Source organism: Charadrius vociferus, unplaced genomic scaffold, assembly GCF_000708025.1.
Source record: "Charadrius vociferus isolate BGI_N301 unplaced genomic scaffold, ASM70802v2 scaffold565, whole genome shotgun sequence".
Classification (NCBI taxonomy): domain Eukaryota; kingdom Metazoa; phylum Chordata; class Aves; order Charadriiformes; family Charadriidae; genus Charadrius; species Charadrius vociferus.
The window spans coordinates 696,223-722,211 of record NW_009648358.1 but is presented as its reverse complement, the minus strand read 5'-3'; the positions used below and the strand labels follow the sequence as shown (position 1 = coordinate 722,211).

The window sequence follows — 25,989 nt, the reverse complement described above, 5'->3', positions numbered from 1 at the left end:
TAAAATAGCATGACATACTCACGTTACCAGTACTGTAGTTCATTAAAGGCTCATGTCTGCAGAAAAGTTAGGTTTCTGTCTATTCCAGGGTTAAGAGACTGTCTTGAAAGGCATAGGCTTCTTGGAAATTAAAACGCTACTTTTCTAAACGAGGTATTACGTTCAGTGTAGTAATTGCAACTACTAGCTAGCTTTTAAAATTATTTTCCAGAAACATTAAATAACTTAGTGCATTTTCTAATGAGACACATACAGTTCGTTGTTCTCGAAACATACAGTTTTCATTCATAATGGAATTTTAATTATTTCTCTTCATTCCTATGCTTGAATTAAACAGGCTGTCAATCACATTACATTTTCCCTGACTATAAATGTTAGATTTCTAAACCGTTTTGGGGGACAACACCTTTATTTAAATGCATTTCCTGTAGCCTCAGGCATGCTCTTGGTTCTCATGGGCAGCAGATGCCACACTTTTCATGTCATCCTGGGCACTTAATTCTAAATCCAAATTACTTGTATAATTATTTTTTTCCAAATCCAAGTTAAGTGCTCTGAAAGAGTAAATAAATAAATTTATTCCAAATAGCTTCACGATAGCAACATAATGTAAAACATTTTTTGCTCTCCGTACTTCATAATTCTGTAGCCTGAGTCTCTGAAATATTTTACATGTAAGGTACATTGTAAGTCACGTTTATTTGGAATGCCGCATGCCAAAAATAAAAATATTTTAGCGTGCATTATAATGCACTTTCAGTCTGTGCCTCCTCATTAATTTCTTGGGATAAGGTAGTTGATAGAGCTTTGTCATGCTGTGGGAGGTGTCAGGCAGTCATCCATAAGTATGGGAAGCCTAGAACTATTCTTTAGATCTCTTAAATTAAAATTTGTGTACCAAGGTATGTCTGCAGAGATTTTTATTTTTTTTTTAAATTCTTCTAGCAATGTTTGCATGCAGACAGTGCTAACTACTCTGCTGACCTGCTGCAACCTCAGACAATGTTTCACTTTTTAGTGCCTCTTCCCCCTCCCACCCATTCTGTCTTACCTGTTTGTATTTTTAGTTTTCAAAAAGAGATTACTTGATTTGAGTCGGAAGTTATGGGTTAGGTTAGATCGAAAAGTGAAATTCTGTGGTATGTGTTGGGCAATTGGGCAACTTGGCTTGTCAGGAGGCATCCATCTAACCTTAAGATCCCCGAGCAGGCTGCACAAGGCAGGATGGTGCCCGCTTGGTGTACTGCATAGCACAGTCTGGTTTTCCGAGAGCTGCAGAAATACAAATAATAGGCTGCCGTCTCACAGGGTATCCTGCTAGCCCATAATACTTCTTTTGTAACATGTGTTTCTTGGAAGAAAAAATGTCCTGACCACACTGGAAGTCATGCTAGAATAATTATAGTTAAAGCAGTTGTTAAATATTGCTATTGCTTCAGCTGCGATGCAGCCAGCACCTAGAGGAAATTTAACAGTTAAAATCAAACTGTTTAAAGAAGTTACATGGCTTTGTGGATACCATTCATTAGTTTCTTTTTTAATGTGCACTACACAGCACTGATTAACGACTTGCAGTAGATGTGTGCAGTTTTTTTCCAGCAGTTTCATATAGCAGATAAAAAGAAACTTAGAGAAAAGCTGCAGGAACTTAACTGACATAGAGTTTAAAACACTTTGTGTGTGACTTGCTGTAAAGCTTGTCACACTGCATCTGAAACTTGGAGGTGAACATACCCAGTATCGATTCAGTTAAATCTGGAAATAGGGTGTATTGTAGTTGTAAAGAATATATATATCAAATAATTTAAAAAGCTGTTGCTTTCCTTAGAACAGAGCAGATGAAATAGTATTTTTTTCCATTGATCCTCCTTTATTGGGGGTTATTCCTAAATTCTCTGCCAGCATAAGCAGATGAAATGTCCAGGAACAGTCAAGTATCAGTGCTGTGCAGCTAGGTATGAAAAATATTAATCTCTGTGGATCACCAAATTGTTTGTTGTTATTTTTGAGGAAAGTTTTTATTAAAAAGCAATCAGGCAAAAAAAGTTTTCAAACTGATTGACTGTTACAGGCGTAACTCACCAAACAGAACAATAAATGGTAAAAATATTGCATACAATTGGATGGGTTTAAAAGTTTGAAATTTCAGACTCCCAGGCATCAGTTTTCCTAGCTCTACCAAGTCATGTTCAAGCCTCAAGGCCAACAAATTTAGTGCTCTCTTTTCAGAGGCGCTAAGAAACATTGCTACCACCAGCAGCAGTTGCTTGCCCATGCAAGTACTGACCTCCTACAGAGGCCAGAATGCTCTCTGTTGTTTCCTAAATTGGTGGCTCTGTGCCTACCCAAGACTCATTTCTGTTTCGATCCCTCAGAGCTTAGGTTTCTAATAAGCCAGTCAACTCAGTCTTGAAAGAGGACTGGTAGCTTGGTCAACGTACAAAGAACCACTCATTCGTCTTCGGTGAAGCCTTCTTTCTTTGCTTTTCAAAAAACCCGCAGAATTGAGTGACAGCTGTCAAACTGTAGAACTTCCTGTGGATGGCTTTTCTAACTCTTCTGCAGAAGAGCAGTAGCTTTTAATATTCCTGCTTGACTTCCATTTCACTATGAATTTGCCTCAGAACTCTTTTTCTTTTGACCCCTCGCAGCCTCTCATCCTTATGTCTGCTGTGGTTTATTGCTGTTGAACAGAGGTACCTGCTGCCACCACCTACTTTTTCTAACCAGTTCCATGCTTTTATCCTCCCCTCCTCTTTGCACAATAGGTACAAGCGAGAGGCAACAGCAAGGTTAGCTTCCCAGCTGTCCATCTCAAATGAGGTTCCAACCTCACAAGAGTTAAAGTAAGTTGAGCCCAAGCTGCCTGGGTTAAAATTTCCTGTGTGTTTTCAGTTGTCCTAGCTGAACTTCAGTTCATTCTTTGAACTCTTGAGTCTGCGGAAGATGTAAAAATGTTTGACGCTCATATCCTCCCTCTCTCTCTCTCTCTCTCAAGTTACTCTAGAAGGACTGGGACCTTTTGAAGACCTGTGTTGGCTTCTGGCACAGACAAAGCATCCTGATGAGTTCAGTTTTACTGTGTGTGCAACTTTTGCTTTATTTGCGCATGCAAGTTTTTGTAGCTTCTTTGTGTCTTAAAATTACGCATATGGTATTGCAGTTCCAGCTCTTGCATGCTTATTCAGTCACTTTGGAGGTTTCATAGTAGAATGCTGTCATCTAAGTACTTGGGGGAAACAGCTCTGAGAACTACGTGTGGGACAACTGGTAGCGCTACACTGTCTGAAGATCTCCAGAATGACTCCTGCACTGGCAAGCCTGAAGTTTAGTTTCTGTTACTCCTCAGAACCACAAATCTTTTTCCCTTCTGCTTTTCCCATAGTTCACACAGTCATCCTTGCTACAGCTTTATAATATTGTTAAAATTGCTTGTAAATGTAGACTTTCTGACAGATTTAATTTGTAAAAAAAATAATTGGTGATGTAAACTGGAGATTAAATTTAATGGATAATCTTGTTAAATGTTTCACCAGTAAAAAGTACAGTGGAGGACCCAAAATTGGAAGATGCTATTTTAATGTTTGTCAGCCATTGTGATAGTTGATGGCTGAAACTGTCCTTCATTTTTATGTCTTAAGTCTTCCCATCCATTTTTCTTTAGAGCAGTACTGGGGCTTTGTTAGTGGCAGATAGAATTCCAGCAAGTCAGAGTCTTTGGTGTTAAGAATGGAGTGGGAGTGGAATGCATTTATGCTGTAACAGAATAATAACATTTTCCTGAGTGAAATCGCAAGGGCTTGTTGAGACTTTCTTTAACACATTTCTGTCAGAAGCTATGGAAAGGCATTGTGTTTGTGCTTCAATATGCTAAATAAGAGATATTTTCAACTTAAGAATGTTATGTTTCAGTTGATTAGCCTAATAGTTGCAACCTACAGTTATATGGTGCATTAGCTTTCAGTGCTGTATAATAGGACTGGCAGCATGGTGTCCCAAAAACTGTAATTGCGTGGGCTGCTGAACAGTTGTAGAGAAAGCTGCACAAAAATTCTATTCTAGACAGAATTTTTTCATTTTGAAATGAATTTCACAACAAATTCACAGTTGGATGCCACTGCTTGTATTTCCAGTGAATCATACTCCAGAAAAGTAATACTTTGCTTCAACAAAGCCTGCCACAAACAGTGCAGTGATATAAATCAGAAATTGGATATTTTTTAATTGTGATTTTTCAAAATATAGCACTGTTATTAACTATGCCTGCAGGTCCTGACATTCAGATATGTTTGGCTTTGTCTCCACATGCAAAAATGAAAATCCTTCACAAATCAAACAAAAGGAAGGGCTGAGGGGAAGATACTCTTTTTACTTATGCTCCCTTTATGATAGGAAATTGACTCCCTTACAGCAATGTTGGTTACAACACCGCATATTTAATAGCATAGTCAGAGCAAACCTGTTACACGGTTACCTTAATCTCCAGCCTAAGTTTACTGATGGTCAATTCATTTATACCTTTCTTTCTTATGCCAGTATTGTTCTTCAGTTTAGCTTGTTCTCCCTTCTCTCCCTGGCTGGTTCCACTTACTGGCATTTTTGGAGTGCAGTTGCATCTTCTTTCCATCTTCGGTTTGTTTAGCTTACCAAGACAAGGTCTTTTAGAAAATTAGATGCTGCAATTAAGGCAACTACAGTTTCATATACACAGACTGTCTCTAAACTCCATAGCTTTGCACAGTTTGTGCTGAATTATCTGCTCTTAAATTGCAAAACCTGTGTAAGAAACTAAGAAAATACTTGAGCTTGTGCTGAGCCCTCTGATCCTGTGGTCATAGTAGGACTGGACCTGCTATGAAGAGTCAGGAACACTTAATGAGTGCTACTGGGATTGCAAGAAATAATCTCCTTTAAGCTGACAGTTCACCCATTTCTCCTTGTACATGGTACAAGGATACAAGATAAAATATGTCTGCTTGTGCCTTTTCACTGAGGTTTAATTTAGCAATTTTACTGTGCTGCTGGGATGGGCTGGCAATATGTAATACTAAGCTATTGTCACTTCATTTTTACCATAGGTTCCATCTCAGTTCCATTTAGTCAATTCATTCTGGATTCTTCAGTTAGAAAACATAAATGACCATTTTATATCTTAGCTGTGCACTGCCAGACAATGGTATTTAACATAGAATCGTAGAATCATAGAATGGTTTAGGTTGGAAGGGACCTTAAAGATCACCTGGTTCCAACCCCCCTGCCGTGGGCAGGGACCCCTCCCACTAGACCTAGGTGTCCACTAGACATCTGGTGCTGAAGTTGCTGACATTAGTATTTCATGCTTATAGAGCTTAATGGTACCTGATTACGGTAACTCAGTGACTGACTCTTTAAGAAATATGTTATGGAAGGTTTCCATGGGCATAGCTGATAGGCAGCTTTTATTAGCACACTCAAAAGTTGTTCAATTCAGATGCTAACAGCAGACAAAATTAGCAGTTCCTATCCTGAGCCGAGTTGCATGAATATAAGAGAAGAGGCACATTACCTCAGGAGCTTAGGTGGGATGGGTAGGAAATGAGGATTCTTCTTTGGAACCACATCACCCTCTTACACAACCCACCCACTTCGGTCTCCATACATTCCAGCTTTTCACTCACCTCCTTGATAACACTGCTTCCCAGCTCAGCCAGCTGGCCTCCTCTCTGCAGGACACACACCTGCCCTCTCTGTAGTTTCATTATGGCTCCCCAGCTCTACCAGGGTTTGAGGTGCTTCATTAGAGAGCGATTGGTTAGGGCAAAGAAATGCCACTTAGTTCATGAGTGAAATTTTGATTGACTAATGAACACCTTCTGGCAGTGCTCACGTATCCATACAGAAGGTAGACTGTCAAAGTCTTAATCTTGCTGGCATTTGTACAAAAGTAAAAACAAGCAATGACCACCCAAAAAGATCTTACTGTCACAAGATGAGGCTGGTAGGCAGCCAAAAGCTGAATACTACACAGGTTTGCAGACCAAAATCAACACTTTGCATCCTGAGGTTAACTGCAAACCAACTCCCAAATTCACCCTGTACCTCTTGATGAGATTTGCATACCACCGTTAGGTGCCTGGTCAAGTTGTGTGTGCTTGTGGGATGTGGTACAAATTTGTCCTTTGTGATACAAAGTCTGCAGAGGATTTAAACTGGGGCAGAGTGAAGTAGAAGAAGGAAAACAGTAGAAGAGGAAAAAGGAAGGGGGTGTTGCATTTCCACATATACCTGTGATCTTTTGGTGTGGTTCAAGTACTGGTGTGTAGCATTCTTACTTTGTTTTGCATGTTACAGAGGAGGAGAAAAAAAAAATCGGTTTCATAAAATTTCTGATATTGGTCTATTCCTCCCTCCCTTCCTTTCTTGTTGCAAAAAATTACTAACATAACAAGAAATTATAAACTTGCAACCTAGCGTACTATGCTGTTTGACTTGTCATTGGTTTAGTTTAAATGGAAAGAGTGACTGAGAGTTTTCAAGGAAAAGAATAAAGATAGCGAGAAAAGGCATTAGAGATGTTTTGGAATGTGTGGAGAAAGGCTTGTATTTTTCTTTACCTTTTTCAGTTATTTGCATCTCTTTCAGAGTGAAAATAGAACATTCCTTCTAAAAAGGTCTCGATTTTTTTGTGTGTTCAGAAACCAAGCTGCTTCTAGTGAGAGCAGTAAAATCTCTGACGCTTGACTCCGCTATGAACTTTTGAAACGGAGACTGTCTTGATACACAGAGCTCAGCTACATCCTGACTGCAAATTCAAACAAGAGACGCTGTTCCACGTCTCTCCCTCCACTTTCCCCAAAGCACCCTCACTTCCAACTGGAGGCCCGTGATGCCCTCCAGAAAGCACCCTTCAATCTGAACTCTGGGCTGCATCACATTGCACAGTGTAGATGCGGTCGATGAAAGTGTTTGTACTTCATGCAAGGGGGATCCTGTCATCCTTTCATCCTACTCTTATAAAATGTTTGTCCATAGTTGTCTAAATAAGAAAGAACAAGTGTCTCCTTTGTTAGATCTTGAGGTGAGTTGTGGAAGCAGTGGTTAAAAAAAATGAGTACACCTGAGATGGCAGTTGTGAGGCACTACTCTCTTCTTCCATAAAATAATTCATTTTAATGATCTCGGGTAACTCCTTTTAAAGCTATTTTTCATAGCAGGATTAAGTTGCTGTATCGGTGTTATCTGAGGAAAGGTGGAGCAAGTAAGATGAACCGATTAAAGGTTCACTTTGTAATTTTTATAACAGCAGCCTTAATCACACTGTGATCTCTGAGCTGTGTGGTCTCACCAGTCCTTGTCCATGATTCTGATCTTTTACTGTTGATTGAATATACTGAGGGGAGCGATGGGGTCATTGCAGTTTCTCTGATTCGTGCTTGAGTAATTGACAAGCTGAGGTCTTGTGGATCAGTAACTCTCTCATTACTGTGTGATGCATTTCCAACATATATGCATAGTTTAATGAGTTAAATACTTTCTGATTTGCCTTTGCCTGCAAAGTGAAGTGCCCAGAAAAGCAAATGGGGCGATTGTAGATTTTTGCCTATTTTAGGTCTTGCACAGTGGGAGTCCAGGTCTGGGAAGCTACTCCAGAATTACAGCAGCGCAGGGAACTAAGAGGCTGACCTAACTAAAGCATACCCTGCTGGATGTCCTTCTGTTTAGAGTTTCCTTTATAGTATGAATTGATAACCATTTCATATGCTTGGTAAATAAAATGCTTATTTGATTTCTCCACCCTCCCCAAGAGGAAATTTCTACTAAGGCATGACATCTCCTATACTCCTGCCATGAGTAATTTTTTGAACCGCTTTCAGAGAAACAAGAGTCCTTGCTGTTTCTATCTCTACTAATAGCTTACAGTCAGAGAAACTGATAAAGTAGTAAGATCTTCTTGAAGACTGTCATACAAACAAAACCCCTTGTCTTCCCTGTTTCTTTAAAGCTTACTGAGCTGTAGTGCATGGTCTGTGCCATGGTATGTGTATTCTAGCAAGCCATCCAGAATTTATTTTTTAATAATGCTAGGTTTTTATTAAATTGGGTTGCCAGAGAAGAAGAATACTGAAACAGGAACCTGCTGGCTTTTTTAACCTTTTGCTGTAAGGAAATGTGCCTTTCTCCATTTGATTTGAAAAAGGAAATAGACTGGTGGTGTGGCTATGGAACTTTCTCTTTCTGCCTCTGACTGCAAAAGTGCTAGTGAAAGAATGAAAAGAAAAAGTACATTATTGAACAGTAGAATATTATGGCTTTGTTGAGACAAGAGAATGAAAGTAATTAATTATCCTGTTTGTTTTGTTTCAGGTGTCAGAAACTATTTGAAAGAAGCATTAGTGAATATCATTGCTGTGCATGCAGAGGTGAGAAAAACTTCAGATTGTTTCATGCTTACGTTCATATGAATAATTTCAGTGTACTTTGTGTGGTAAATCCTGGCGTTCATCACTCCTGAAAATTGTACCTCTGTTGAAGTGTCTTCATTATAGATGTAAGTGCTTTGGGTTAGGTTTAGCCAACCAAGTATGCAACTGCTAACTTTTTTAAGGGCAGGAGTTGACGAACAGTTCCTGTTTATCCTCAGTAACACTCCATTACACCTTTTTGTTTCCGCTATCTGATGAAGAGGAAAGCCAAAGCCCAAAGCTCAATTCTTCCCTTTTCATGTAGATTAAATATCTGTATACAGAGAGAGATATAGATAGATACGATACTTACTTTCTCCGATTAACTTTATTTTCCACAACACGTGAAAATAAGCTTGTGCTTCGCTTTGGAAGAACTGTTCAACATATGCTACTCGGAATGAAAAGGCAATATATGTTGTTCTTGTACCTAGGATAAAAAGTGGAAACTTAAACCCAGAAATTTTAGTCTGCTTGCAGAGCTGCAGTTGTTTGGCCTTTTCTGATAATATGCAGGAATTTTCTATAGTCCTTTAAATTACAGCCTCTGTTCTACATACTCCTTCTTTCTAACCATCACGAGTGTTACCAGATTACTATTGCTCCTGGTACAAGCATTGGTAGTAATATCACTCTTACCACAAGTATTGTTGCTCTACCTTTTCCATCTACTTAAAATTTGATGACGTCCACTTGAGGGCTTGTTTATTTTATTCCTCCTTAAATTACAAGGGTTCATATAAATTAAAATATTTTCAGAAACTTTAAATATCACTTGCAATATTCAGTTCAGTTCAGAAGCATTGCTGATTTTAACAGATGCTTTCGAATGAGAGGATAAGCAACACCAGAAGTATATACTACCATGACATTAATTTTTAATGTTGTTTTTTAGTGTAGTGGAAATTAATAAAAATGAAAATGAGAGGTTTTGCTTTAAAAAAGTCAAAGGCATTTGTGAGCTAATCCTGTAAACATGCGTAGTCATTAAGTTGCTGCAGCAGAAAGGTGCACTTCCTCACTGACTTCATTGAGACCGATACTGATTTTGGCCCAAATAGTGTTGCCTCATAAATTTCTAGATATGAAATATTACAGAAATATGAAAATGAGTGTCAAGATGAAAACCCCATTTCCACTGTTTTCTGGTGGAAATTCTGTAAGCTGGGTCAGATTTAAGTTTAGTTAGCAAGGCTGCAAGTTTCTGTAGTTTGAAACAGCAAAAATTAACTATCAGCTGAACAGGAAAGAAAATTGTTCCTCTACCTTTGAATTCAAATTTAACTGAAATCAAAATAAGGGCTTCTTATTGCATAGTTGTGATGATTCACCATTGCTGAGAATTTTTTTTCCTGGATTCTGTATAGTAACTTCAGGACTGCTCATTGTGGGCACAAATATTCTCTTCTCAGTAGAAGATTTTTGGGTGTGTTCCTGGTATGTGTTGAATTGCTCAGCAATATTTGCTGCTGAATAAGATGACCCTTTCCCAAATCGTTACCCTTTTTTTGGCTGGGTTTTTTTTTTTTTTTTTCTTACCATACAGCTAAGTATGTCACTTACTAGCTTTTGTGGGTCAAAACAGTAAAAACAGGTTGCGTGTTTGAATTAGCAATGGTAGCGAGCTGATAGCTGAAATATATGTGGTCAGTGTACTTAGCCTATGGTGCAGACCTGCCATTTGGAACAGTCAGCTTTATGGGATCCCTGATACATAATTCATGACTTAAATCACTGAAAACTGTGTAGGAATATTACATTCTCCCCACCCCCCTTAATTTACTTTTACAGTCATATATGAGTATCTTCTGTCAGTTGCTACGTTTCCTTGTCAGTTACTACATTTCCTTGTCAGTCATGAGATCTAAACTTTACATAAAGCAAAGGTATTCTAGCAAAAAAATAATTCCACTACTTAATATTTCAGATCATTTTGAAGCAGAAATCAGGAGGGCAAGTGTTTGAAAACTATGCAGTTCATTTTTGTTCATGCGCCACTCCAATCACATCATCTTCAGTTGCTTGTGTCTTCTCCTCCCTCAACAGTGTGTAGTTTAGTGCAGCTTTAGCATCACCTTCATGTCTTCACACAAGTTTGGTCTGTCTAACCTACAATCTCACTTCCTCCTATATTCCAACCTCTTGGCCAGCATTTTTTCCCAATTCTGTGTAGAAAAATCGTACTTTTCTTTTTTTAATTCACCTACGATTTCTCGCTTCCTTAAATCTCCCTTTAAGGACAATTGGTTTCTTCATGCTTTCCTTCAGGCATAGATCTAATGTTTCATTTTGTGTTGCTGTTGTGTTCCAGTTGCTATTCTGGAGCAATGGAGGACTGAGGTACCCCTTCAAAAAGTTATACAAATAAACAATTAAAAAGATTGTCTTGAAGCATGGTAAAAACAGTAAGGTGTAATGTTTTTGCCAGCAAACTAGTAAAGAGCAGCGGTGGAAGAATCTAAATGAAAATCTATTACACTGCCGTACTCTCAAACCCTTTCAAAGGCTTATTTCTGCCACAGAGCATAAAGACACTAGCCATTTGACAGTGGTGAAACGTAAAGGATTCTGGAAGAAACAGCAAAATACATGGGTAGAAAGTGTAACTAGGTCAGTCAGTCACACAGCCCTGAATTAAAGGTGCTCTCTACAAAACAGCAGTCTATGTACAACCACCTGACTACCTGCATCCATCAGCAGAGAGCATGTTTTGAAGCCTAGCTGCTTTTTAGGCTTTACAAGAAAGCTGTCATTATTATATATCGCATAGCTAACATTGCTATTAACAGAGGTGATTGGTCAAATATAGGGCAAGCATTAAAAGAAATCCTTCATGTTCCAGTTGCTTTTGAAATTTTTTTGTCATTGATAAAAGTGATGTGGTCCTTCCAATCAGTGTTTTTAATGCTTTTTACTGAAATGTTACTGTAGAAAATATTTCTGTTAATATAGCTGTTGTGCTCATGATTCTTCTTTCATAAAAATCAGGTGTTTACCATTTCCAAAGACTTAGTACCTCGGGTAATGTCAAGGGTTGTAGAAGCAGTGTCTGAAGAACTGAGTCGACTGATGCAGTGTGTTTCGTTCTTCAGCAAAAACGGAGCTTTACAGGTACCTGAGTACTGTGTACTGTCAAACATCTGAACCTAGAAAACTGAGAATAAGAGGGAGAGTTATAATCTGTGTATTTGTTGGATTTATTGTAGCAGTGAAAGCAAGGAGATAAAAAGGATTAGCGTACAACTTATTTCATATTTGTGGATGAATACCCCTTGGGATACTGCTTCTTGGGTTTGATTATATTTTAGTACTGTCTTTGTGTCTGAGTGCATAAAAGGTTACCTATATCCTGTGAGGTAAAAAGCATCATGGTGGTATCTTTTTGAAATGTTGTTAAATACTGCCTTTGGCCTGTCATCTAAAAAATACTTTAAAAGAAAAAAATTTTGTTATATTTTGAGATTTAGAAAATCTTGAAAATACCATGCAAGTAGGATCTTGCAAGTTTTTGCAAAACTATTCACTTGTTTGTTATATTATTTCTACATTAGCACTTTGTTGGAGCATAGGTATAACAGATACTCTTACAATGACTTCTTGGTTTATGCCTGGATTGGTAGTTGTATTTGCTATTGGATGAGTTTTAAAGGACACTAAGAAAAAATCATTTAAAAAAAAAAAAATCCCTTTGAGCCAATGATTGCTATGGCCGTAACAGGCAAGAAGAGCAAACTCCCAATTTTCATTGTACACGACAGCACTCTTGCATTATGATGGGAAAATAATTACCCAATTGCAAGTCTTATTTTCCAGTTGCTGGTAGTAGTTGGACAGAGAATTAATGTAGGAAGATCGCAGCCAAATAAGATTTACTGCCTATTTAAAACCAAATCAATGAATAGCAACAAGGCTACCCATATATCAGTTTTGTTTGACTAGACAACCCGCAGTATAAACTTGCTGCCTAAACCCATAAATGAAAGTATTTTCTCTCCCTACTGTACATTTGTCACTCGTGCTCATTTTCTGTTCCCCTGAGCATAGAAAATCCTGTCTGGCAGACAGCAGCAGTGTGAGAGTGATCTGAACCTGGTCAGACTGATCAAAAAATACCTGTTCCTGAAGAGGCACCTGAATCTTTATTCCCATGACCCACAGTTTTGCAGGGTTTGCCCTTCCACCATGTTTATTTAGGCTGTGGTACTTGAGAATGTTGCACTTCCCCATGGTACTGCTACCTGCTAAAATGTAGGAACGACTCCAGAATCTTATGTGTAGGACTTCAAAAAGTTCAAAACTGTTCAGTTTGGAGCACCATACAAAAAAAGGTGAAACAGTCTGTCATGAGAAAAGCATTTCTTATGAGTATAAAATTGGTGGGTGGCTATGTCGTATTTCATGCCAGAACATTTTAGCACTAAAAAAGCTTAAATCTCAGCTGGCTTCCTACCTGGGGGAGAGATGAGGGGAAGTCCAAAAAGCCAAAGCCTTTCATTAGAACTAGAATTCGATGTCTGTGCTGCATTAGAAAAAGTTTTGGTTTGGAAGATTAATGTCATATTACTTGCGTCTAAATATAGATCAGTTTCTGTCATGGCTAACTGGATTAAATTTTATCTTTGTGATGAACAATATCAATTTGGATAAAATTCATTGTATATTTATAAAAGAAATGACCTAAAGTATTGATCACATGCAGAATGTTTCTATTTCATGTAAAACCTGTGATGGTAATGATTGATTTTCAAAGACTAAAGAATGATCTATGAAATCTGTTTAATCTTTGATCATTCTCCACCATAGTTTGCCTAGGTGAAAATTAATACCTAGACTCACAATACAGCGTAGGATTAAAATCCCCAAGCTTGTGTGCCCACCAGGTGACAGACAAGAAGCAGAGCACAACTGTTCGACTTCCTCATCTGATGGAAAAAAATAAATTCAACAGGAAAACCAAGAGTAATATGTATTGACAGATTTTTGTGCTCTTGTGTTTCCTTCCTCCCTGGCCAAGCTGTGCTGTGAGAAGTAAAGCTCACTGTATTTAATAATTAAAAAAAAAAAAGACAGACAAATTAAGACCACGTCCTTCTTTCTATCACAGTACAGAAAAGATGGAATGGAATAAAAGATTTACTACTGTTACTGAGAAACAAACCAATGTTTTTAGACTGCTACATAGTGACCGTACAAATAGTTTGACTTGAATCAAAAGTATGAAATTCTTCCTTTTAGCAGTCTCCTGACATAGCAGCGTGGCAACGAAAAATACAGGAAACAAACTGTTAAAAGCCAAGGCTTCTTACAGCTGCAGTGTGCAATAATATTTGCCTCTAAATAAGATGAAGCTTTGGGTTACTGGTATTCACTTGATGAAAGGACATTGTGTCATTGTTTCAACATTTGTTTTTCTGTCTTTAGGCAAGACTTGAAATCTGTGCGTTGAGAGATACTGTGGCCATATACCTAACACCTGAAAGCAAGTAAGATGTGCTGTAATGTCTGTTTTTTCAATGTAGTGGAATCTTTGGTAAATATGCAAAAGTACATGATGTAAATTAAGGATTAAGAAATTTTGCTTCAAATATGTGATATACTAGATAAATATACAAAAAAAAAAGATTACTAGCACAGTTCTATCAGTTGAAAGAAAACAATTACCTTTTTTTTTGGTTTTTACTTGAACTTTTAGACACAAGCTAGTATTTGCTGCTAAAAAAAAAAGTACAACTTCTTAACAGCAGCTCAGGTGCTGAGGAAAATGGTGCTAAAACAAGACAAAAGCAGATGTCACTGAGTTTATCCAGTTTTTCACAGCAATCTCATAAAGCACACAGCAAAGAACCTGCCAGGCACATCAGAGAGGCTACAGAACTGGACACTGACAGGATCCCCGTATAGGGATATGGAAAATTAGGCCTCTCCACAAGTTTGCACAATACCCTACTCCTTTTCCACACACCTAGTCAGGGAAAGTGAATTCAGCTTCACACTGTCTCTTGGAACAAAAGCCTTCAAAAGGCTTTCAGCAATTTATCATTTCTCAGTGAGGTGCAAAACCAAAAATAGTGTGGGACAGACTCACACATTAATATAAAGGGAGAAAGAAAAGCATTAGCAGCATCAGTGGTTGATGCAGTCATGGCATGTAAAAACAAACTATGATAGCTGTCAGCAGTTTTGGGTAAAGTTGATTGATTGAAATTTCTAGGTGATGATGTTGGGGATTAGATATGGGCAGGTTCATTCATTATTTTAATTACCAACACTTCTGTTAGGATTGGCATCACATGTTCCCACAGGTGGCAACTTGGTCATGTCACCTGATCAACATTTTGTAGGAGAGATTGCAGGGCTTGAGGGCCTAATGTGTCACAGGTGGTGTCCTATTCTGAGTGTTCAATAGTGATGAAGACCTCTAAATTAAAACTACTTGTCACTGGCTCAAATTGGATGAAATAGAAGTGGCATTGTCTCTAATCAGCACAGAGGCAAAACACAGTGAACTGCGCTGGAGCTTTGTGGCTGCCTTTTTATTCCTGGACTTCTCACTAGTAATAGTTGCCACAAGTCACCATATTAATCTTTTGATGACAAGATTGTCTGTATCTGTGCAGGTCCTGCATCGTTCCCTGAACTTCTTTTCCACATCTGTTGACCAGAGAGGTGTGGAAACCCCTGTCTTTGGAGTTACTCAGAACTTGACTGGATAATGCCCTGAGAAACCTCTAAACTCGAAGCTGGCCCTGCTTTGAGAGGGAGGTTAAACCTGAAGACCTCCAGAGGTCCCTTCCAACCTAAATTATTCTATCCGTCTATGTTACCTCAATGCAAACCTACTGTCATTCTCTCTGTAGACCCCCTTCTGTAGGGGAGAATGCAGTGACCTGTCTTACTGAGCACAGAAAGCCAAAATAAAGGTTTTGTATGTGCTTCATACGCTGATGGTCACTTAGTTTGAGGCGAAAGGCAGGCTGGCAACTATCTAATTCTTCAAGAGTCCACGATATCAAGCGCAGTCTTAAATCAGCTGCCGATTTAACATGGCCTGTTGATGTATGCCAGACATCACATTAGGAGCATCAAGAGGCGTGCTTGAACCCATGACCACTTTATGTTCAACTTGCACATGAATGTAAGGTGTCAAGTTAATAATTTGTTAATTTATTGAAATAAGAATGGGTAAAATATAGCATATCTCCATGGAGTTTATAGAGAGAAACTGTGAATATTGAGACTTGTACAAATGGAATATGTGTATGTTTGTTTTCCTTGCAGCTCGAGCTTTAAGCAAGCTTTGGAAGCCTTGCCTCAGCTCTCAAGTGGAACTGACAAAAAGTGAGTATAATGCATTTTCTTGTCTGCTTTCTGGAGCCATTGCTTTTTACTCTTGTATTAGAACTTTGTTATAAGAGGGTTAACGTTCACTGTATTTGACCCTTCTGAATCACAGAGCAGAAGCCTCTTTGGACAGAGTTAAGAGTAAGCTAAGTGTTGGCTTATTAAATTACATGGAAGAGCTGATGGCTTTGTGGCATCTCTCTTTTGCCCATCATAGTCTGATCAGTTCAGTATAGCTTTGTATTTATTTTGTAATTTATTTTAGCCTTCCTTGCTAAATCTTACAGTTTCTGTGGGGTCCATTGTCTTGTCTTACTGAATTTAGCAGCAATTAAAAAAATGGCCAAGGAACAAAAGTCCAAGCTTTTGCCAGCTAAGATATGGGGAATTCTCAAAATGGGCCTGTTTCATTTTAAAAACAAATAAGAAGGGTCTGTGGTTTTCTTTGGGTTCTTAACATCAAGAGGAGGAGGAGTTTTGGGTTCCTCCTTCCCCACCATAGCAACCTTTGATGACCAAGCGGCTTTGCTGCATCCAACCTAGTGTTTGGGTGTCTGTTTTACAAGCATAGGTAAAATTAGGATGGATTTATAATGAGTATATTAGTATAAGTATAGATGTTTTGAACTTGAGATTGGTATTACGGTACTTTCAGGAACTGAACTGCATCAAATCAGTTTGCACTTTGGTAACAATTTAGAATATTTTGTAGACACGCAAAGAGACTGTTTGTGCAGCCCATGGTCTGCGGACTGTACCTTCTTCCAGATGTCCTCTGTCTATTTATTCAAACCTACTCCTCACTAGCCACAACAAGTCTCAAAATACCTCCTTGCCTTACTTAGCTCTTACGCTTTATTAAAGATAGGAATCAGTTTTGAGTAAGGAGAGTTCTTTCAACTCATACTTTCCGAAACACCTGTAGATTTTCTTTTTTTTTTTTCACTTTTTTTTTTTTTCACTGTCACAAGGATTTGAGCTTCATGGGACAGATGAGAATCAAGAACTGCATCATTTTTACATCTGCCTCGGAGTTCTGAGCCCTAGACAGTGCAAAAGTTGTTGTTTCCCAGATCTTTACACCATAATTGTCATCATTACAGGCGGCGTGTTGTAATTTATACATATTTGTGTAAAATAACACACATTTGTCCACTGATTTAGAGCTGTTCACTTCTATTCATTCACAGTCATTTCTATGATGCTAAATGATGAATGTGGCTATAGTCATCTTCCAGAGGACCTTCTGAGGAAGCAGATACCAATTTTGTGGTTCAAGTTGTTGTTCTTGGGTTGGTTTGGTTTTTTTTTTTAACATACAGTATAATTTCTCCTGTTACTGGCTGTTCAATAATCACAGCTTTCCAAAATGTTGAGGTGATTCGTTTGCCCTATCTAGTTTGTTTTTGAAATAGAGCAAAAAGTTTGGAGAACGCATCCTTCCCTAGAATATGGGAAAAAAAAAACCACACAGCCAAGACTGTAATACTTAATAATACATCTTGACTGTTACAATAATTATCTCCTACAACAGAGCCATCAACACCCTTGGTCCTACACCTGTAGTCTGTGGATTACAATAAATATTATCCACTGCACCAAGAACCGTCTTGGCAGCTATGTAGATGTAAATGAACCATTGTTATGCTCCAAGATGAACTCATACATACTTACGAGTTATCTATGAAGGACAAAACCACATGGTTACCAGCGAATTAATACTTCTCCTAGAACAGTCATACCACTTCTGATCTTTCAGCCATGATACTTAAGAGAAATCAACAAAATACCTTCCGTAGACAAGTTTGAGAACTGAAATTGGCAATTCAGTACACGAAAAGCCATAGCCTTGATTAGGGATGTTGATTTTATGGTACATAGTCTGGCAGTTTCTGGATTTTCCTTACAGAAGTGTGTTATGACACTCTCTACCAGTGTGTTTTGCAAATGTGTGTCTCTCGAGATGATGATCTTTATCTGGAAGGCAAGATATATAAAGGGCTATTTTATCATCTCGATAAAATCTCTGAGGCTAAGTCCTCCTCTGGCTACAGATCATCCTGACACATTGGTATACTTTTAAATACCTATAATGTTCAGATATTTGAATAGATCCAATTTTAGAGCCTTTATTTAAGCAGACAGGGTACTTGAATTCACAGACAGAATAGCCAAAACTTTTGGTAATTGTTCCCTTTTCAGAATCTGCCCAAGTTGTAATTATTTCTTTTTACAGGTTACTAGAAGAGTTACTAAACAAATTTAAAAGCAGCATGCACTTGCAGCTGACCTGTTTTCAAGCTTCTTCATCAGCAATGATGAAAACATAGATGACGACACAATGCAGGCAACTCAAAAGACAAATGTGTTTAAACGTCACCCATTTTTTCTGTACTTCAGTTCTTTTGAAGACTGAAGAAAACAAAAGGAATTTCACCAAAAGGAAATTATGAGATACAACTCTGAGTAATGGTAGGGGGTATCTTGCTGAGTGAGACTTCTGGTCATATATGCCTTGATAGAATGGTTTTCTGTCTGTTGTATTTTGTTCTCTGGAGGGAATTAAGCCAATTTTGTTTATATACACTCTTCTTGGCTCTGTGTTCATGAAGAAATATTCATTGGTGCACTGCAATCTCAGTTTCATTTGTTAAAAATACATTGGAATGTATTTTTAGCAAATGTCACCTTAACTTTGGGTATTACTCATGTTGTTCAGTGTATGAATCTGTATCTAGATGTAGAGCAATACTGATGCACGTGACTGGAAGACTCAACTTCTATAAATTATTGAGAAGTATGTAAGAAATGTTACTACATACAGCTGACCAGTAAGTGTTTAGATACTATATGGAGAAGGACACTGCTTCTTTTGCATTTAAAAATCATCACTCTCTTTTTTCTGTTATCGTCTAAATTTTAGTGGTCGTAAGTCTGACTGCTTGGGAGGCGCTTTTTTCTTGCTTCTTTTTTAATTAAACGTGTTCCTGCCTCTTGTTTCTCCCTTCTGTTGGAATATTGGTGATAACCTTCATATTTGAAATAAGCTCTTCTTTCATTTGCAATTAACAGAAAAGTGTTCCGAGTTTATAAGAGTAGTAGAAGTTTTTAAAAAAAATGTTCAAGTAAAATATTCTTTGGTGTTAAGAAGTAAAATGGTCAATTGCATCTTGCGTAGTCAGAAGTAAGGAGGAACACCATATGTCACTGGTTTTGCTGCTTCCTTCTTACTCCTCTTGTCTTTTCTTTCTCTTACAGGCTTACTACCACTGTCTGCCTCTTCCCTCTTGTTAGTCAGTCCTCTTTTCACCACTAGTTACTGAATTGTGTGTGGAGGGGAATTAGGGATTAAGAAGGAAAGAACAATTTTGCTGCCATTAAGATGTAGTTACACAAAAGTCAACAGCCGACTTCCCAACAGGGAAGATTTGACACTGACTTGATATAAGATGCAGAAAGCTATAACAGAGAGCAACTAATTGAAAGTGGTCTTGTTTTGGAGGATGAGGGGTGGGTTTAGTTTTATGACTGAAGTCAGGACTCGCAAGTAAATCATGCAGTAATAATGTATTCTTTCTGTATTTACAGTCATTTTGAGTGGGACTTTTCAGAAACTGTGTACTGAATTGTCAATTTTTTAATGTCAATGTTTTCTTTTGCCAGTTCAGTTACATGATTTAAAAATACAGTGAACAGTTCCTGTAATATGAAATACTGAAGAAACACTTTGATGCACATGTATTTACTTGTAAAAAAACAAAAAAAATTGTGTGTAAGTGGTAATAGCATGTTGAATGGAAATTTGAAACTTCAAATATATGTCATTATTGGCTTTCAGGGAGAATTGTTAAACACCTGGGGCAATGTCATTTTGTTAAATGTTGTCTATTCTAAGCTGGTCATAGTCTCAGCTGCTGGTATTAACTGAAATAGCCATCCAGTTAGCTCAATCTGTAAAGGATTTTGCTTCAAAATAATAAAATATTAAGAAATATGGTCATAAGCTCTTTTTGAATTCCTCACTTTCGAAGAAATGTGATTTCTTTATGAATTTTGCCAGTCTGCATTTTCTACATCTGTATCAGACATGATCCTAAGTATTGAAAACATATTTTATCATCTGTACTGAATTAATATATATTCAGGCATCTCTTTATCGTAACACCGTTCTCTTACTCGTCTGCAGTTACAACAGCTTGTTGCTTGTCTTTAAAACCTGAAGGCAGACGTTCGTGTTTAGTTGCCTTTCTGAAGTAGCACTTCAAAACATGTCATTGACAGCAAACGAGAATAATGTGTAAGGGATCAAAATATTACTTGAATTCAACCTGATATGAAATGAATGCTCACAGTCAAGTCAGAGGACTGGACTTTTAATTCCACCAGGTGGATATATTAGGGAGTCAGTGAGCTGCAACAGGATGTATTGGAATCCCCTTGCGTGGAAGGAGAGCTGGGACTGCCGAGACTTCATAGCCAACATACAGCAGGGTCCAGTTCCTCTGAAAAGAAGATTACAAAAAACAAGAAGTGGTCAGTGTGGTTTTTGCAAAAAAAAAAAAAAAATAATATATATAACAACCAAAACTCTTCAAAGATACAATGAGGTTTAAAAAATATTATTGGAAGTGGAAAAAGATGGGGAGACCACAGCAAAATACACAATCAGTTAGGGCTTGCAGAGAAAAGAGAGGCAGCGAGGAAATCAAAGTAACAGAAGTGAAAGGCTCTGACATTTAAAGCAAAGGTAAATGCTGAAAACAGTACAAGAGAAATTAAAATTAATTATTATGTGAACTTTGAACCTCGAGAAAAATCTAAAATCAAAGAAAAAAAATGACACTGAAATAAAGAGAGCTTTATTTCTCATTTAAGAGAAACAATTACGAAGTAATAAGGCTATATCTTGCTTAAAGGTAGGTTAAGTCTTATAGAGGAAAGCTCAACCATAATATGCTGTGTTGAGATATTCAGCCTCTGGAGATGTTGAGCATTCTGTTACTGTATTTTGAACATTTATTTTGTATAGTCATGAGTAGTTCAGGAGGTAGGCAAAGAAGTAGTAAAAAGCAAATTCTGTATCAATGTAATGGGAGGAGGGTACACGCAGAAAAAATAGCTAAATCCCCCAGTAAAGTGGTGGAAAAAAGGGAAAAATTCATTATGTACCCAGGTGTTAGCTTAATGAAATAGATCAAATAAGTAGCATGAAACAATTAAGAAATCCTGCCTCTTCTCACCCAAAAAAATAACCTGTGACTGTAGGTCCAGTCTCCCAACCTTTGCCAAAGCTATTGCATCTCCCTGACGAGAGGGTACTCTGCTGAAGGTGAGAGGAGGGGTTTTTTGTATTTTTTTTTCCTTTCTACCCAGACAGCTTTTCGCCATCCAGAACTACAGAAACATTTCAGAAGTAATAGTGTGTTTCTGTGGCTATATTGGTAAGTAAAGAGATGCAGATAGAACCGAGCTGTAAAAACTAGTGCAATGCTGTACAGAGCATGGGGCTGAAAACTTAGTTATTGCTTATTCTGATTCTACTTTAGTTAAAAATACTCTCACGTATGTACAGAAAAAAAAAAAAGAATTGGTATTTTATGTAAAGGAAGGTGTAATGGTGATTAATTTTAACAAATTATTATGATAGAAGGATTCTGTGGAGCTCTCTGACTGCTGAGCCTACTAAATGACATGCAGCAAGTCCCTCCCTTGCGAATGTCGAACTCTTAGCTAGGCAATGCCCTAGGAAATATATCATAAAGAATATTCACAAGTTTAACTCTTTCTTAACTTCAAATATAGTGATCGTCACTTTGTGTTTCTAATCCAAGAGAAGGTAGGAGGCTGCAATTTCCTAGATAGAATTTTGGCCGTATGAAGAAGGAAACATCAAGACGAGAATCTCTTGCCGTGGTTACACACAGTCATCAGAGACAATGCGACACGGGATTTATACTTCCAAACCTGCTGCCAGACCATATTTAAGTCAGCTCCAGCCAACTTCTTTGGACCTTTTCCTGCTGAAATACTCGTGAAGTGCTGTGATTTCCCTGAGAATATTAATTGGTACACTATTGATTGCGTCAATGGATGCAAATACTGATCTTTGTGTCCAAATAAGTGTCTGGACTCACTAGCAATGAGGGGGTTTACATGTTTTGCACACCATAAACATACTGTTATTTTGCTCTTTTCCTTCTAATTTTTAGAGCTATTATAGACTGAAAAGATCCTTAACCTCATCAGAATACACTGAAACTGAAAAAAATGCAGTGCGCCTGCTGAAGCCCAAGATTCAAAACTCCGATCTGGATCTTTAACATTGTAAAGCTTTGGCGCTCTGGATCTGATGCATCGGGTGCATCTTATCCTGGGACCGGAAGAGGGAACCCTGTGGTGTACGGCATCAGCGATCTGTTTCTGACCGTTAGGAATTGTAGTTCCTGCATGGTGCTTAAAATTTTAGCATCAGTCAGTAGTCAGTAATAGGCTCTGACTACTGTCAAAACAGGCAACAGCACGTGCATTGTTTAACTAGTGAGACACAAATATGTTTTGAATCAGTTAGGCTTCCAGGTAGGCTGAAATATTGGGGGATTTGTTAAATGCAATGATAGATTTCAAATAGGACTTCAGTCCTTCAGTCTTTTGGCATTTCTGGCCTAGTCCTGTACCTGGAGGAGTTCTGGAAGACTACCCTTATCCCCCCCCACCCCCACACCCCCCAAAAAAAAAAAAAATCGTTGTGACTTGTAAATTTGTTTAAATGATTTTTAGGAGAGAATCTGGTGGGTTTACAATTCAAGGGAAAAACACAACAAAAAATCCTGTGCGAACGTTTATCCCTAGTTACATTCCAGCCTGTCTGTAAACTGACAAAGAGATGGCTCGATTTTCCTGCTATGTCCTCGTTAGCAGTTTTCCTGGTCTTCTGTACTAGATGTTAGTATTAAGTGTTCACACATTAGGATGTTTGTAGAGTTTGGACTGCTGCTGCAGTGTTAACACGACATTGTTGCTTTTAACGTTGCTAAAGGAAGCTATAAAAAATGCTGGATGGTTAATTATAGGCAAAAATAATTTTGCACAAGCTGTGTTATGTGTTCAGAGTATTTTGGCTTCATGTGGTTGGCACCTCGTTTTCTGACTTTGCAGTACCTACTAGAGTTTTTTGGCAGTAAATAAAAGGGAAAACTGGGCATAAGAGGGAACACAGTTTCATTAGGGAGCCTGATAGCCATTTCTGTCTTCCTTTTTTAAGTTCTCTTTTTATATAGTGCTGCCATAGGTTAAAGAGATTTGTGCAATTCGGCGCCCTTTCTCTTTGTGCTGTTTAAGCTTCAGAGCTCTAAAAGCTTGTCTTTAATGAAGATATTAAGAGAGCTTGTCCCAAACAGTGTATTTATTTCAGAACAAGGTGTTTATCATGTAAATTATATACTTCTTTCAGTATTACTTGACAGCCCAAGGGGGCTTTCAGCTGGAGAGTCATCAATGCACCCTTGAAGTCCTTTAAAATAACGTGTGTTGGTGAGTAACTGAAACTGTGTCATTTCTCATTGCACGGAACAGTGAGGGAAACTTGCTGCCTTTGGAGTGGCAGCGCTAAGAGATCTGCTGCGGTTTATTTTTGGGATCAAATGGGAGGGACTGGGGAGACTTCTTTACTGCACCTAATTTTTTCTAGTCTGAACATCCACGAAGGCATCTGCGTTCCTTTTCTCTCGTGCCCTCACTATTTAGAGGCCTGTAATAGATGTTGTACAACTCTTCTGCAAGCAGCCCTCCGTGAGGTCAAGACCAAGTAAGGGAAATCTTCAGCCAAATTCCTTTTGAATTGGAAAATTTAAACAACTTGAGAAAAAAGGAGTAAGACAATGGAAAGTGGAATCCAGCCTTATTTGTAACAGATGCTATTAACACATGCTTAGTTTTATAGCCTATTTTGGCACCCTTTCGCCTCTTTCTTCTGAAATAACTTTAGTATTAAAAGTTCATTGCCAGTCGCAGGCAAAAGCGCCTAAATAAAATGGGCTGATAGTCTTAATATAGCTCATTAAAAATGCATCGAATACAAATTAAGAATGATCTTTTCCTTCATTCCTGAAATGGGCTGCGGGGTCCTGGGGTGGGGGGGGCGGGGGGGGAGGACAGCTTTGCTTAGCGCTTCTGTGCATCGGTGACACCTGGGCAGTGAAATTAATGCAGTTGTGATGTGGCTGCAGATAACCAGGAGGCTCTGTGTAGGCTCGGACCCGAAGCCCAGCACACCTAGCTATTTCTAGATACACGGTGATCTAGAAACAACCACAAGAGTCTTCGTTTCGGTGGCAGGGGGTTTCATGCTGCAGTACTAATGCAGCAAAATTTTTGTGGCCACAGATTCTGCTTCAACCGAGTGGAGTACGTCCCTTGCTTTTCTTGGTTCATAAGCAGATTTTTTAAGCACAGAATGTCAAATCAGATAATTTGTGAAGTAAAATTAGCAAAATGAGACAGTCTTCCTCGCTGCTCATTACTCATTTTTTCTGATAAATTTCACTCATTTAGCTAGATTGTACTTCTGCTGACAGAGGGGCTTCCCCTCCCATCTTATCTTTTTAGATATTCAGTAGATAATTAAAATTCAAAATGTTAACGGTGCTACTTATTTTTAGAAATATAGGCAGACGTAGATTTGAAAATAAATTAATAGAGACCAGAGAGCTCTGAACCATTGGGTAAAAAATGTTGGTAGACACCTGCTGTAACTCTCTGGTTACAGCCTGCGTGAATCTCCATCCACGTCCCTTCACACATCTCTGGCCACCGATGCTGGGAAGCAAGAGAAGGTGACACCTCAGTGCAGAAGGCGAGATGATTCTCTGTAACGATGAAAATGCTATAAAACTGAATAAAACAAACCCCAGCAAAATTTTCTGTCTCACAAGGATAAAATCTATTCTATGTTTTGAAACTCCCAAAGTCAGCAACGCAACTGGCCTAATCCTGGTACAACCCCTGAGGAAGGTATCTCTTGGAAGCACGTTTTACCCTTGTGCAGCAGCAGTGTCCAGGTTGTCCTTTTGGGGCAGTTAATTAAGCCTTGTGTCAAACGGGAAAGCTGATCTCCAGCTCACGTGATCAGTGACCGCTTTACAAGCCCGGGTGGTTCATGGATTCGTTCATGAGCAAAATACAATTTTTCTGAGGGTCTCGCATATGTGAATGTTTAATCTGTTTTTGAACTTCAATAAACTCCACTCTTTCAGGACCCAGTATAGTATATTCTGTATGTATGTGTTTTTCTCCTCCTAAGAGCACTCGCTACACAGACCCATCTGAATTGGGTTAATCCTGTCATACTTCGGTCCAGCCTCCTGAATGTACCTGGGGACCCCTTTCGTAGCACATCAGAACTTGTGTATTTACTTTTCCAGCACCGATTCCATAATTTTATATGCCTGGCTCCACAAGCAGATTTTGGCACCTAAGATGGGACGGAGGCAAAAAGCAGCAGTTGCAGAGCAGGAGTGCAGCCCTGCACCTCCTTGCCTGGGCCTGCAACTCCTCAACATGGCAGGCACGTGCTGGCTTGCAGTGGCCTTTGCAGGGAGGGGGGATGCGTGTGTGTCTGCCTGCAGCTGCCTGCGTGCCCCTCTCACCTGAACCATGACTGCAGCCCTACAGCTGAACTCCTCCTGTGCCCTCCTACAGCCACGAGCTCCACATAGATGCTGCAGTCCGGGTCTTCCAAGACAAGACCCGAGGTACAGTACCCTCCCAGGAAGAGGGCCTCTGGTTTTGTGTCCCCCCTTGCCTTTCACAGCCATGTCATATCTCCTCTGCTGTGGGTTATGCTGGGGTAGGGAGCCCCCATCCCCATGGTTTAAGCTGTGCAAGAAGGAATCCAAGATTTCTTTGGTCAGAAAGAAGGAGCAAAGTGGTGTTTCTTTGCCTAAAGTGAAAACTGAGGACAGGGAAAGACCTACACTTCAGTTTCGAAGACTGCTGAAGTGTTGTGGCAAAAGAATGTTTAAAGATGAACTTCTGACTTCTTCCTAACAACTCGTGTAGGTGCCTCTTCGTGCAGCTTATGTGCTCTTGAGACACCTTGCTAACGTGCTTTTCTTAAGGTGTTAGGAATGGATTCTGCTGTGGGACAGGGGCATTGCAAAGGTGGACGCAACACTTCAACACACGGCTCTGAGGAGTGTGAGACTGCTGC

The 25,989-nt window shown here is 38.8% G+C and overlaps 1 protein-coding gene across 1 annotated transcript in view; it reads left to right on the top strand.

Moving 5' to 3' along the window:
• The window catches only part of EXOC2 (exocyst complex component 2), a 119,075-nt gene extending 99,974 nt beyond the window's left edge, over positions 1-19,101 (top strand). The window contains exons 23-27 of the mRNA XM_009885252.1: positions 8,344-8,399; positions 11,430-11,552; positions 13,863-13,924; positions 15,720-15,779; positions 18,019-19,101. Coding sequence (XP_009883554.1) covers positions 8,344-8,399; positions 11,430-11,552; positions 13,863-13,924; positions 15,720-15,779; positions 18,019-18,112 — 395 coding nt within the window. The 3' untranslated portion in view covers positions 18,113-19,101. The remainder of the gene's footprint in view (positions 1-8,343; positions 8,400-11,429; positions 11,553-13,862; positions 13,925-15,719; positions 15,780-18,018) is intronic.
• The last annotated feature ends 6,888 nt before the right edge of the window (positions 19,102-25,989 follow it).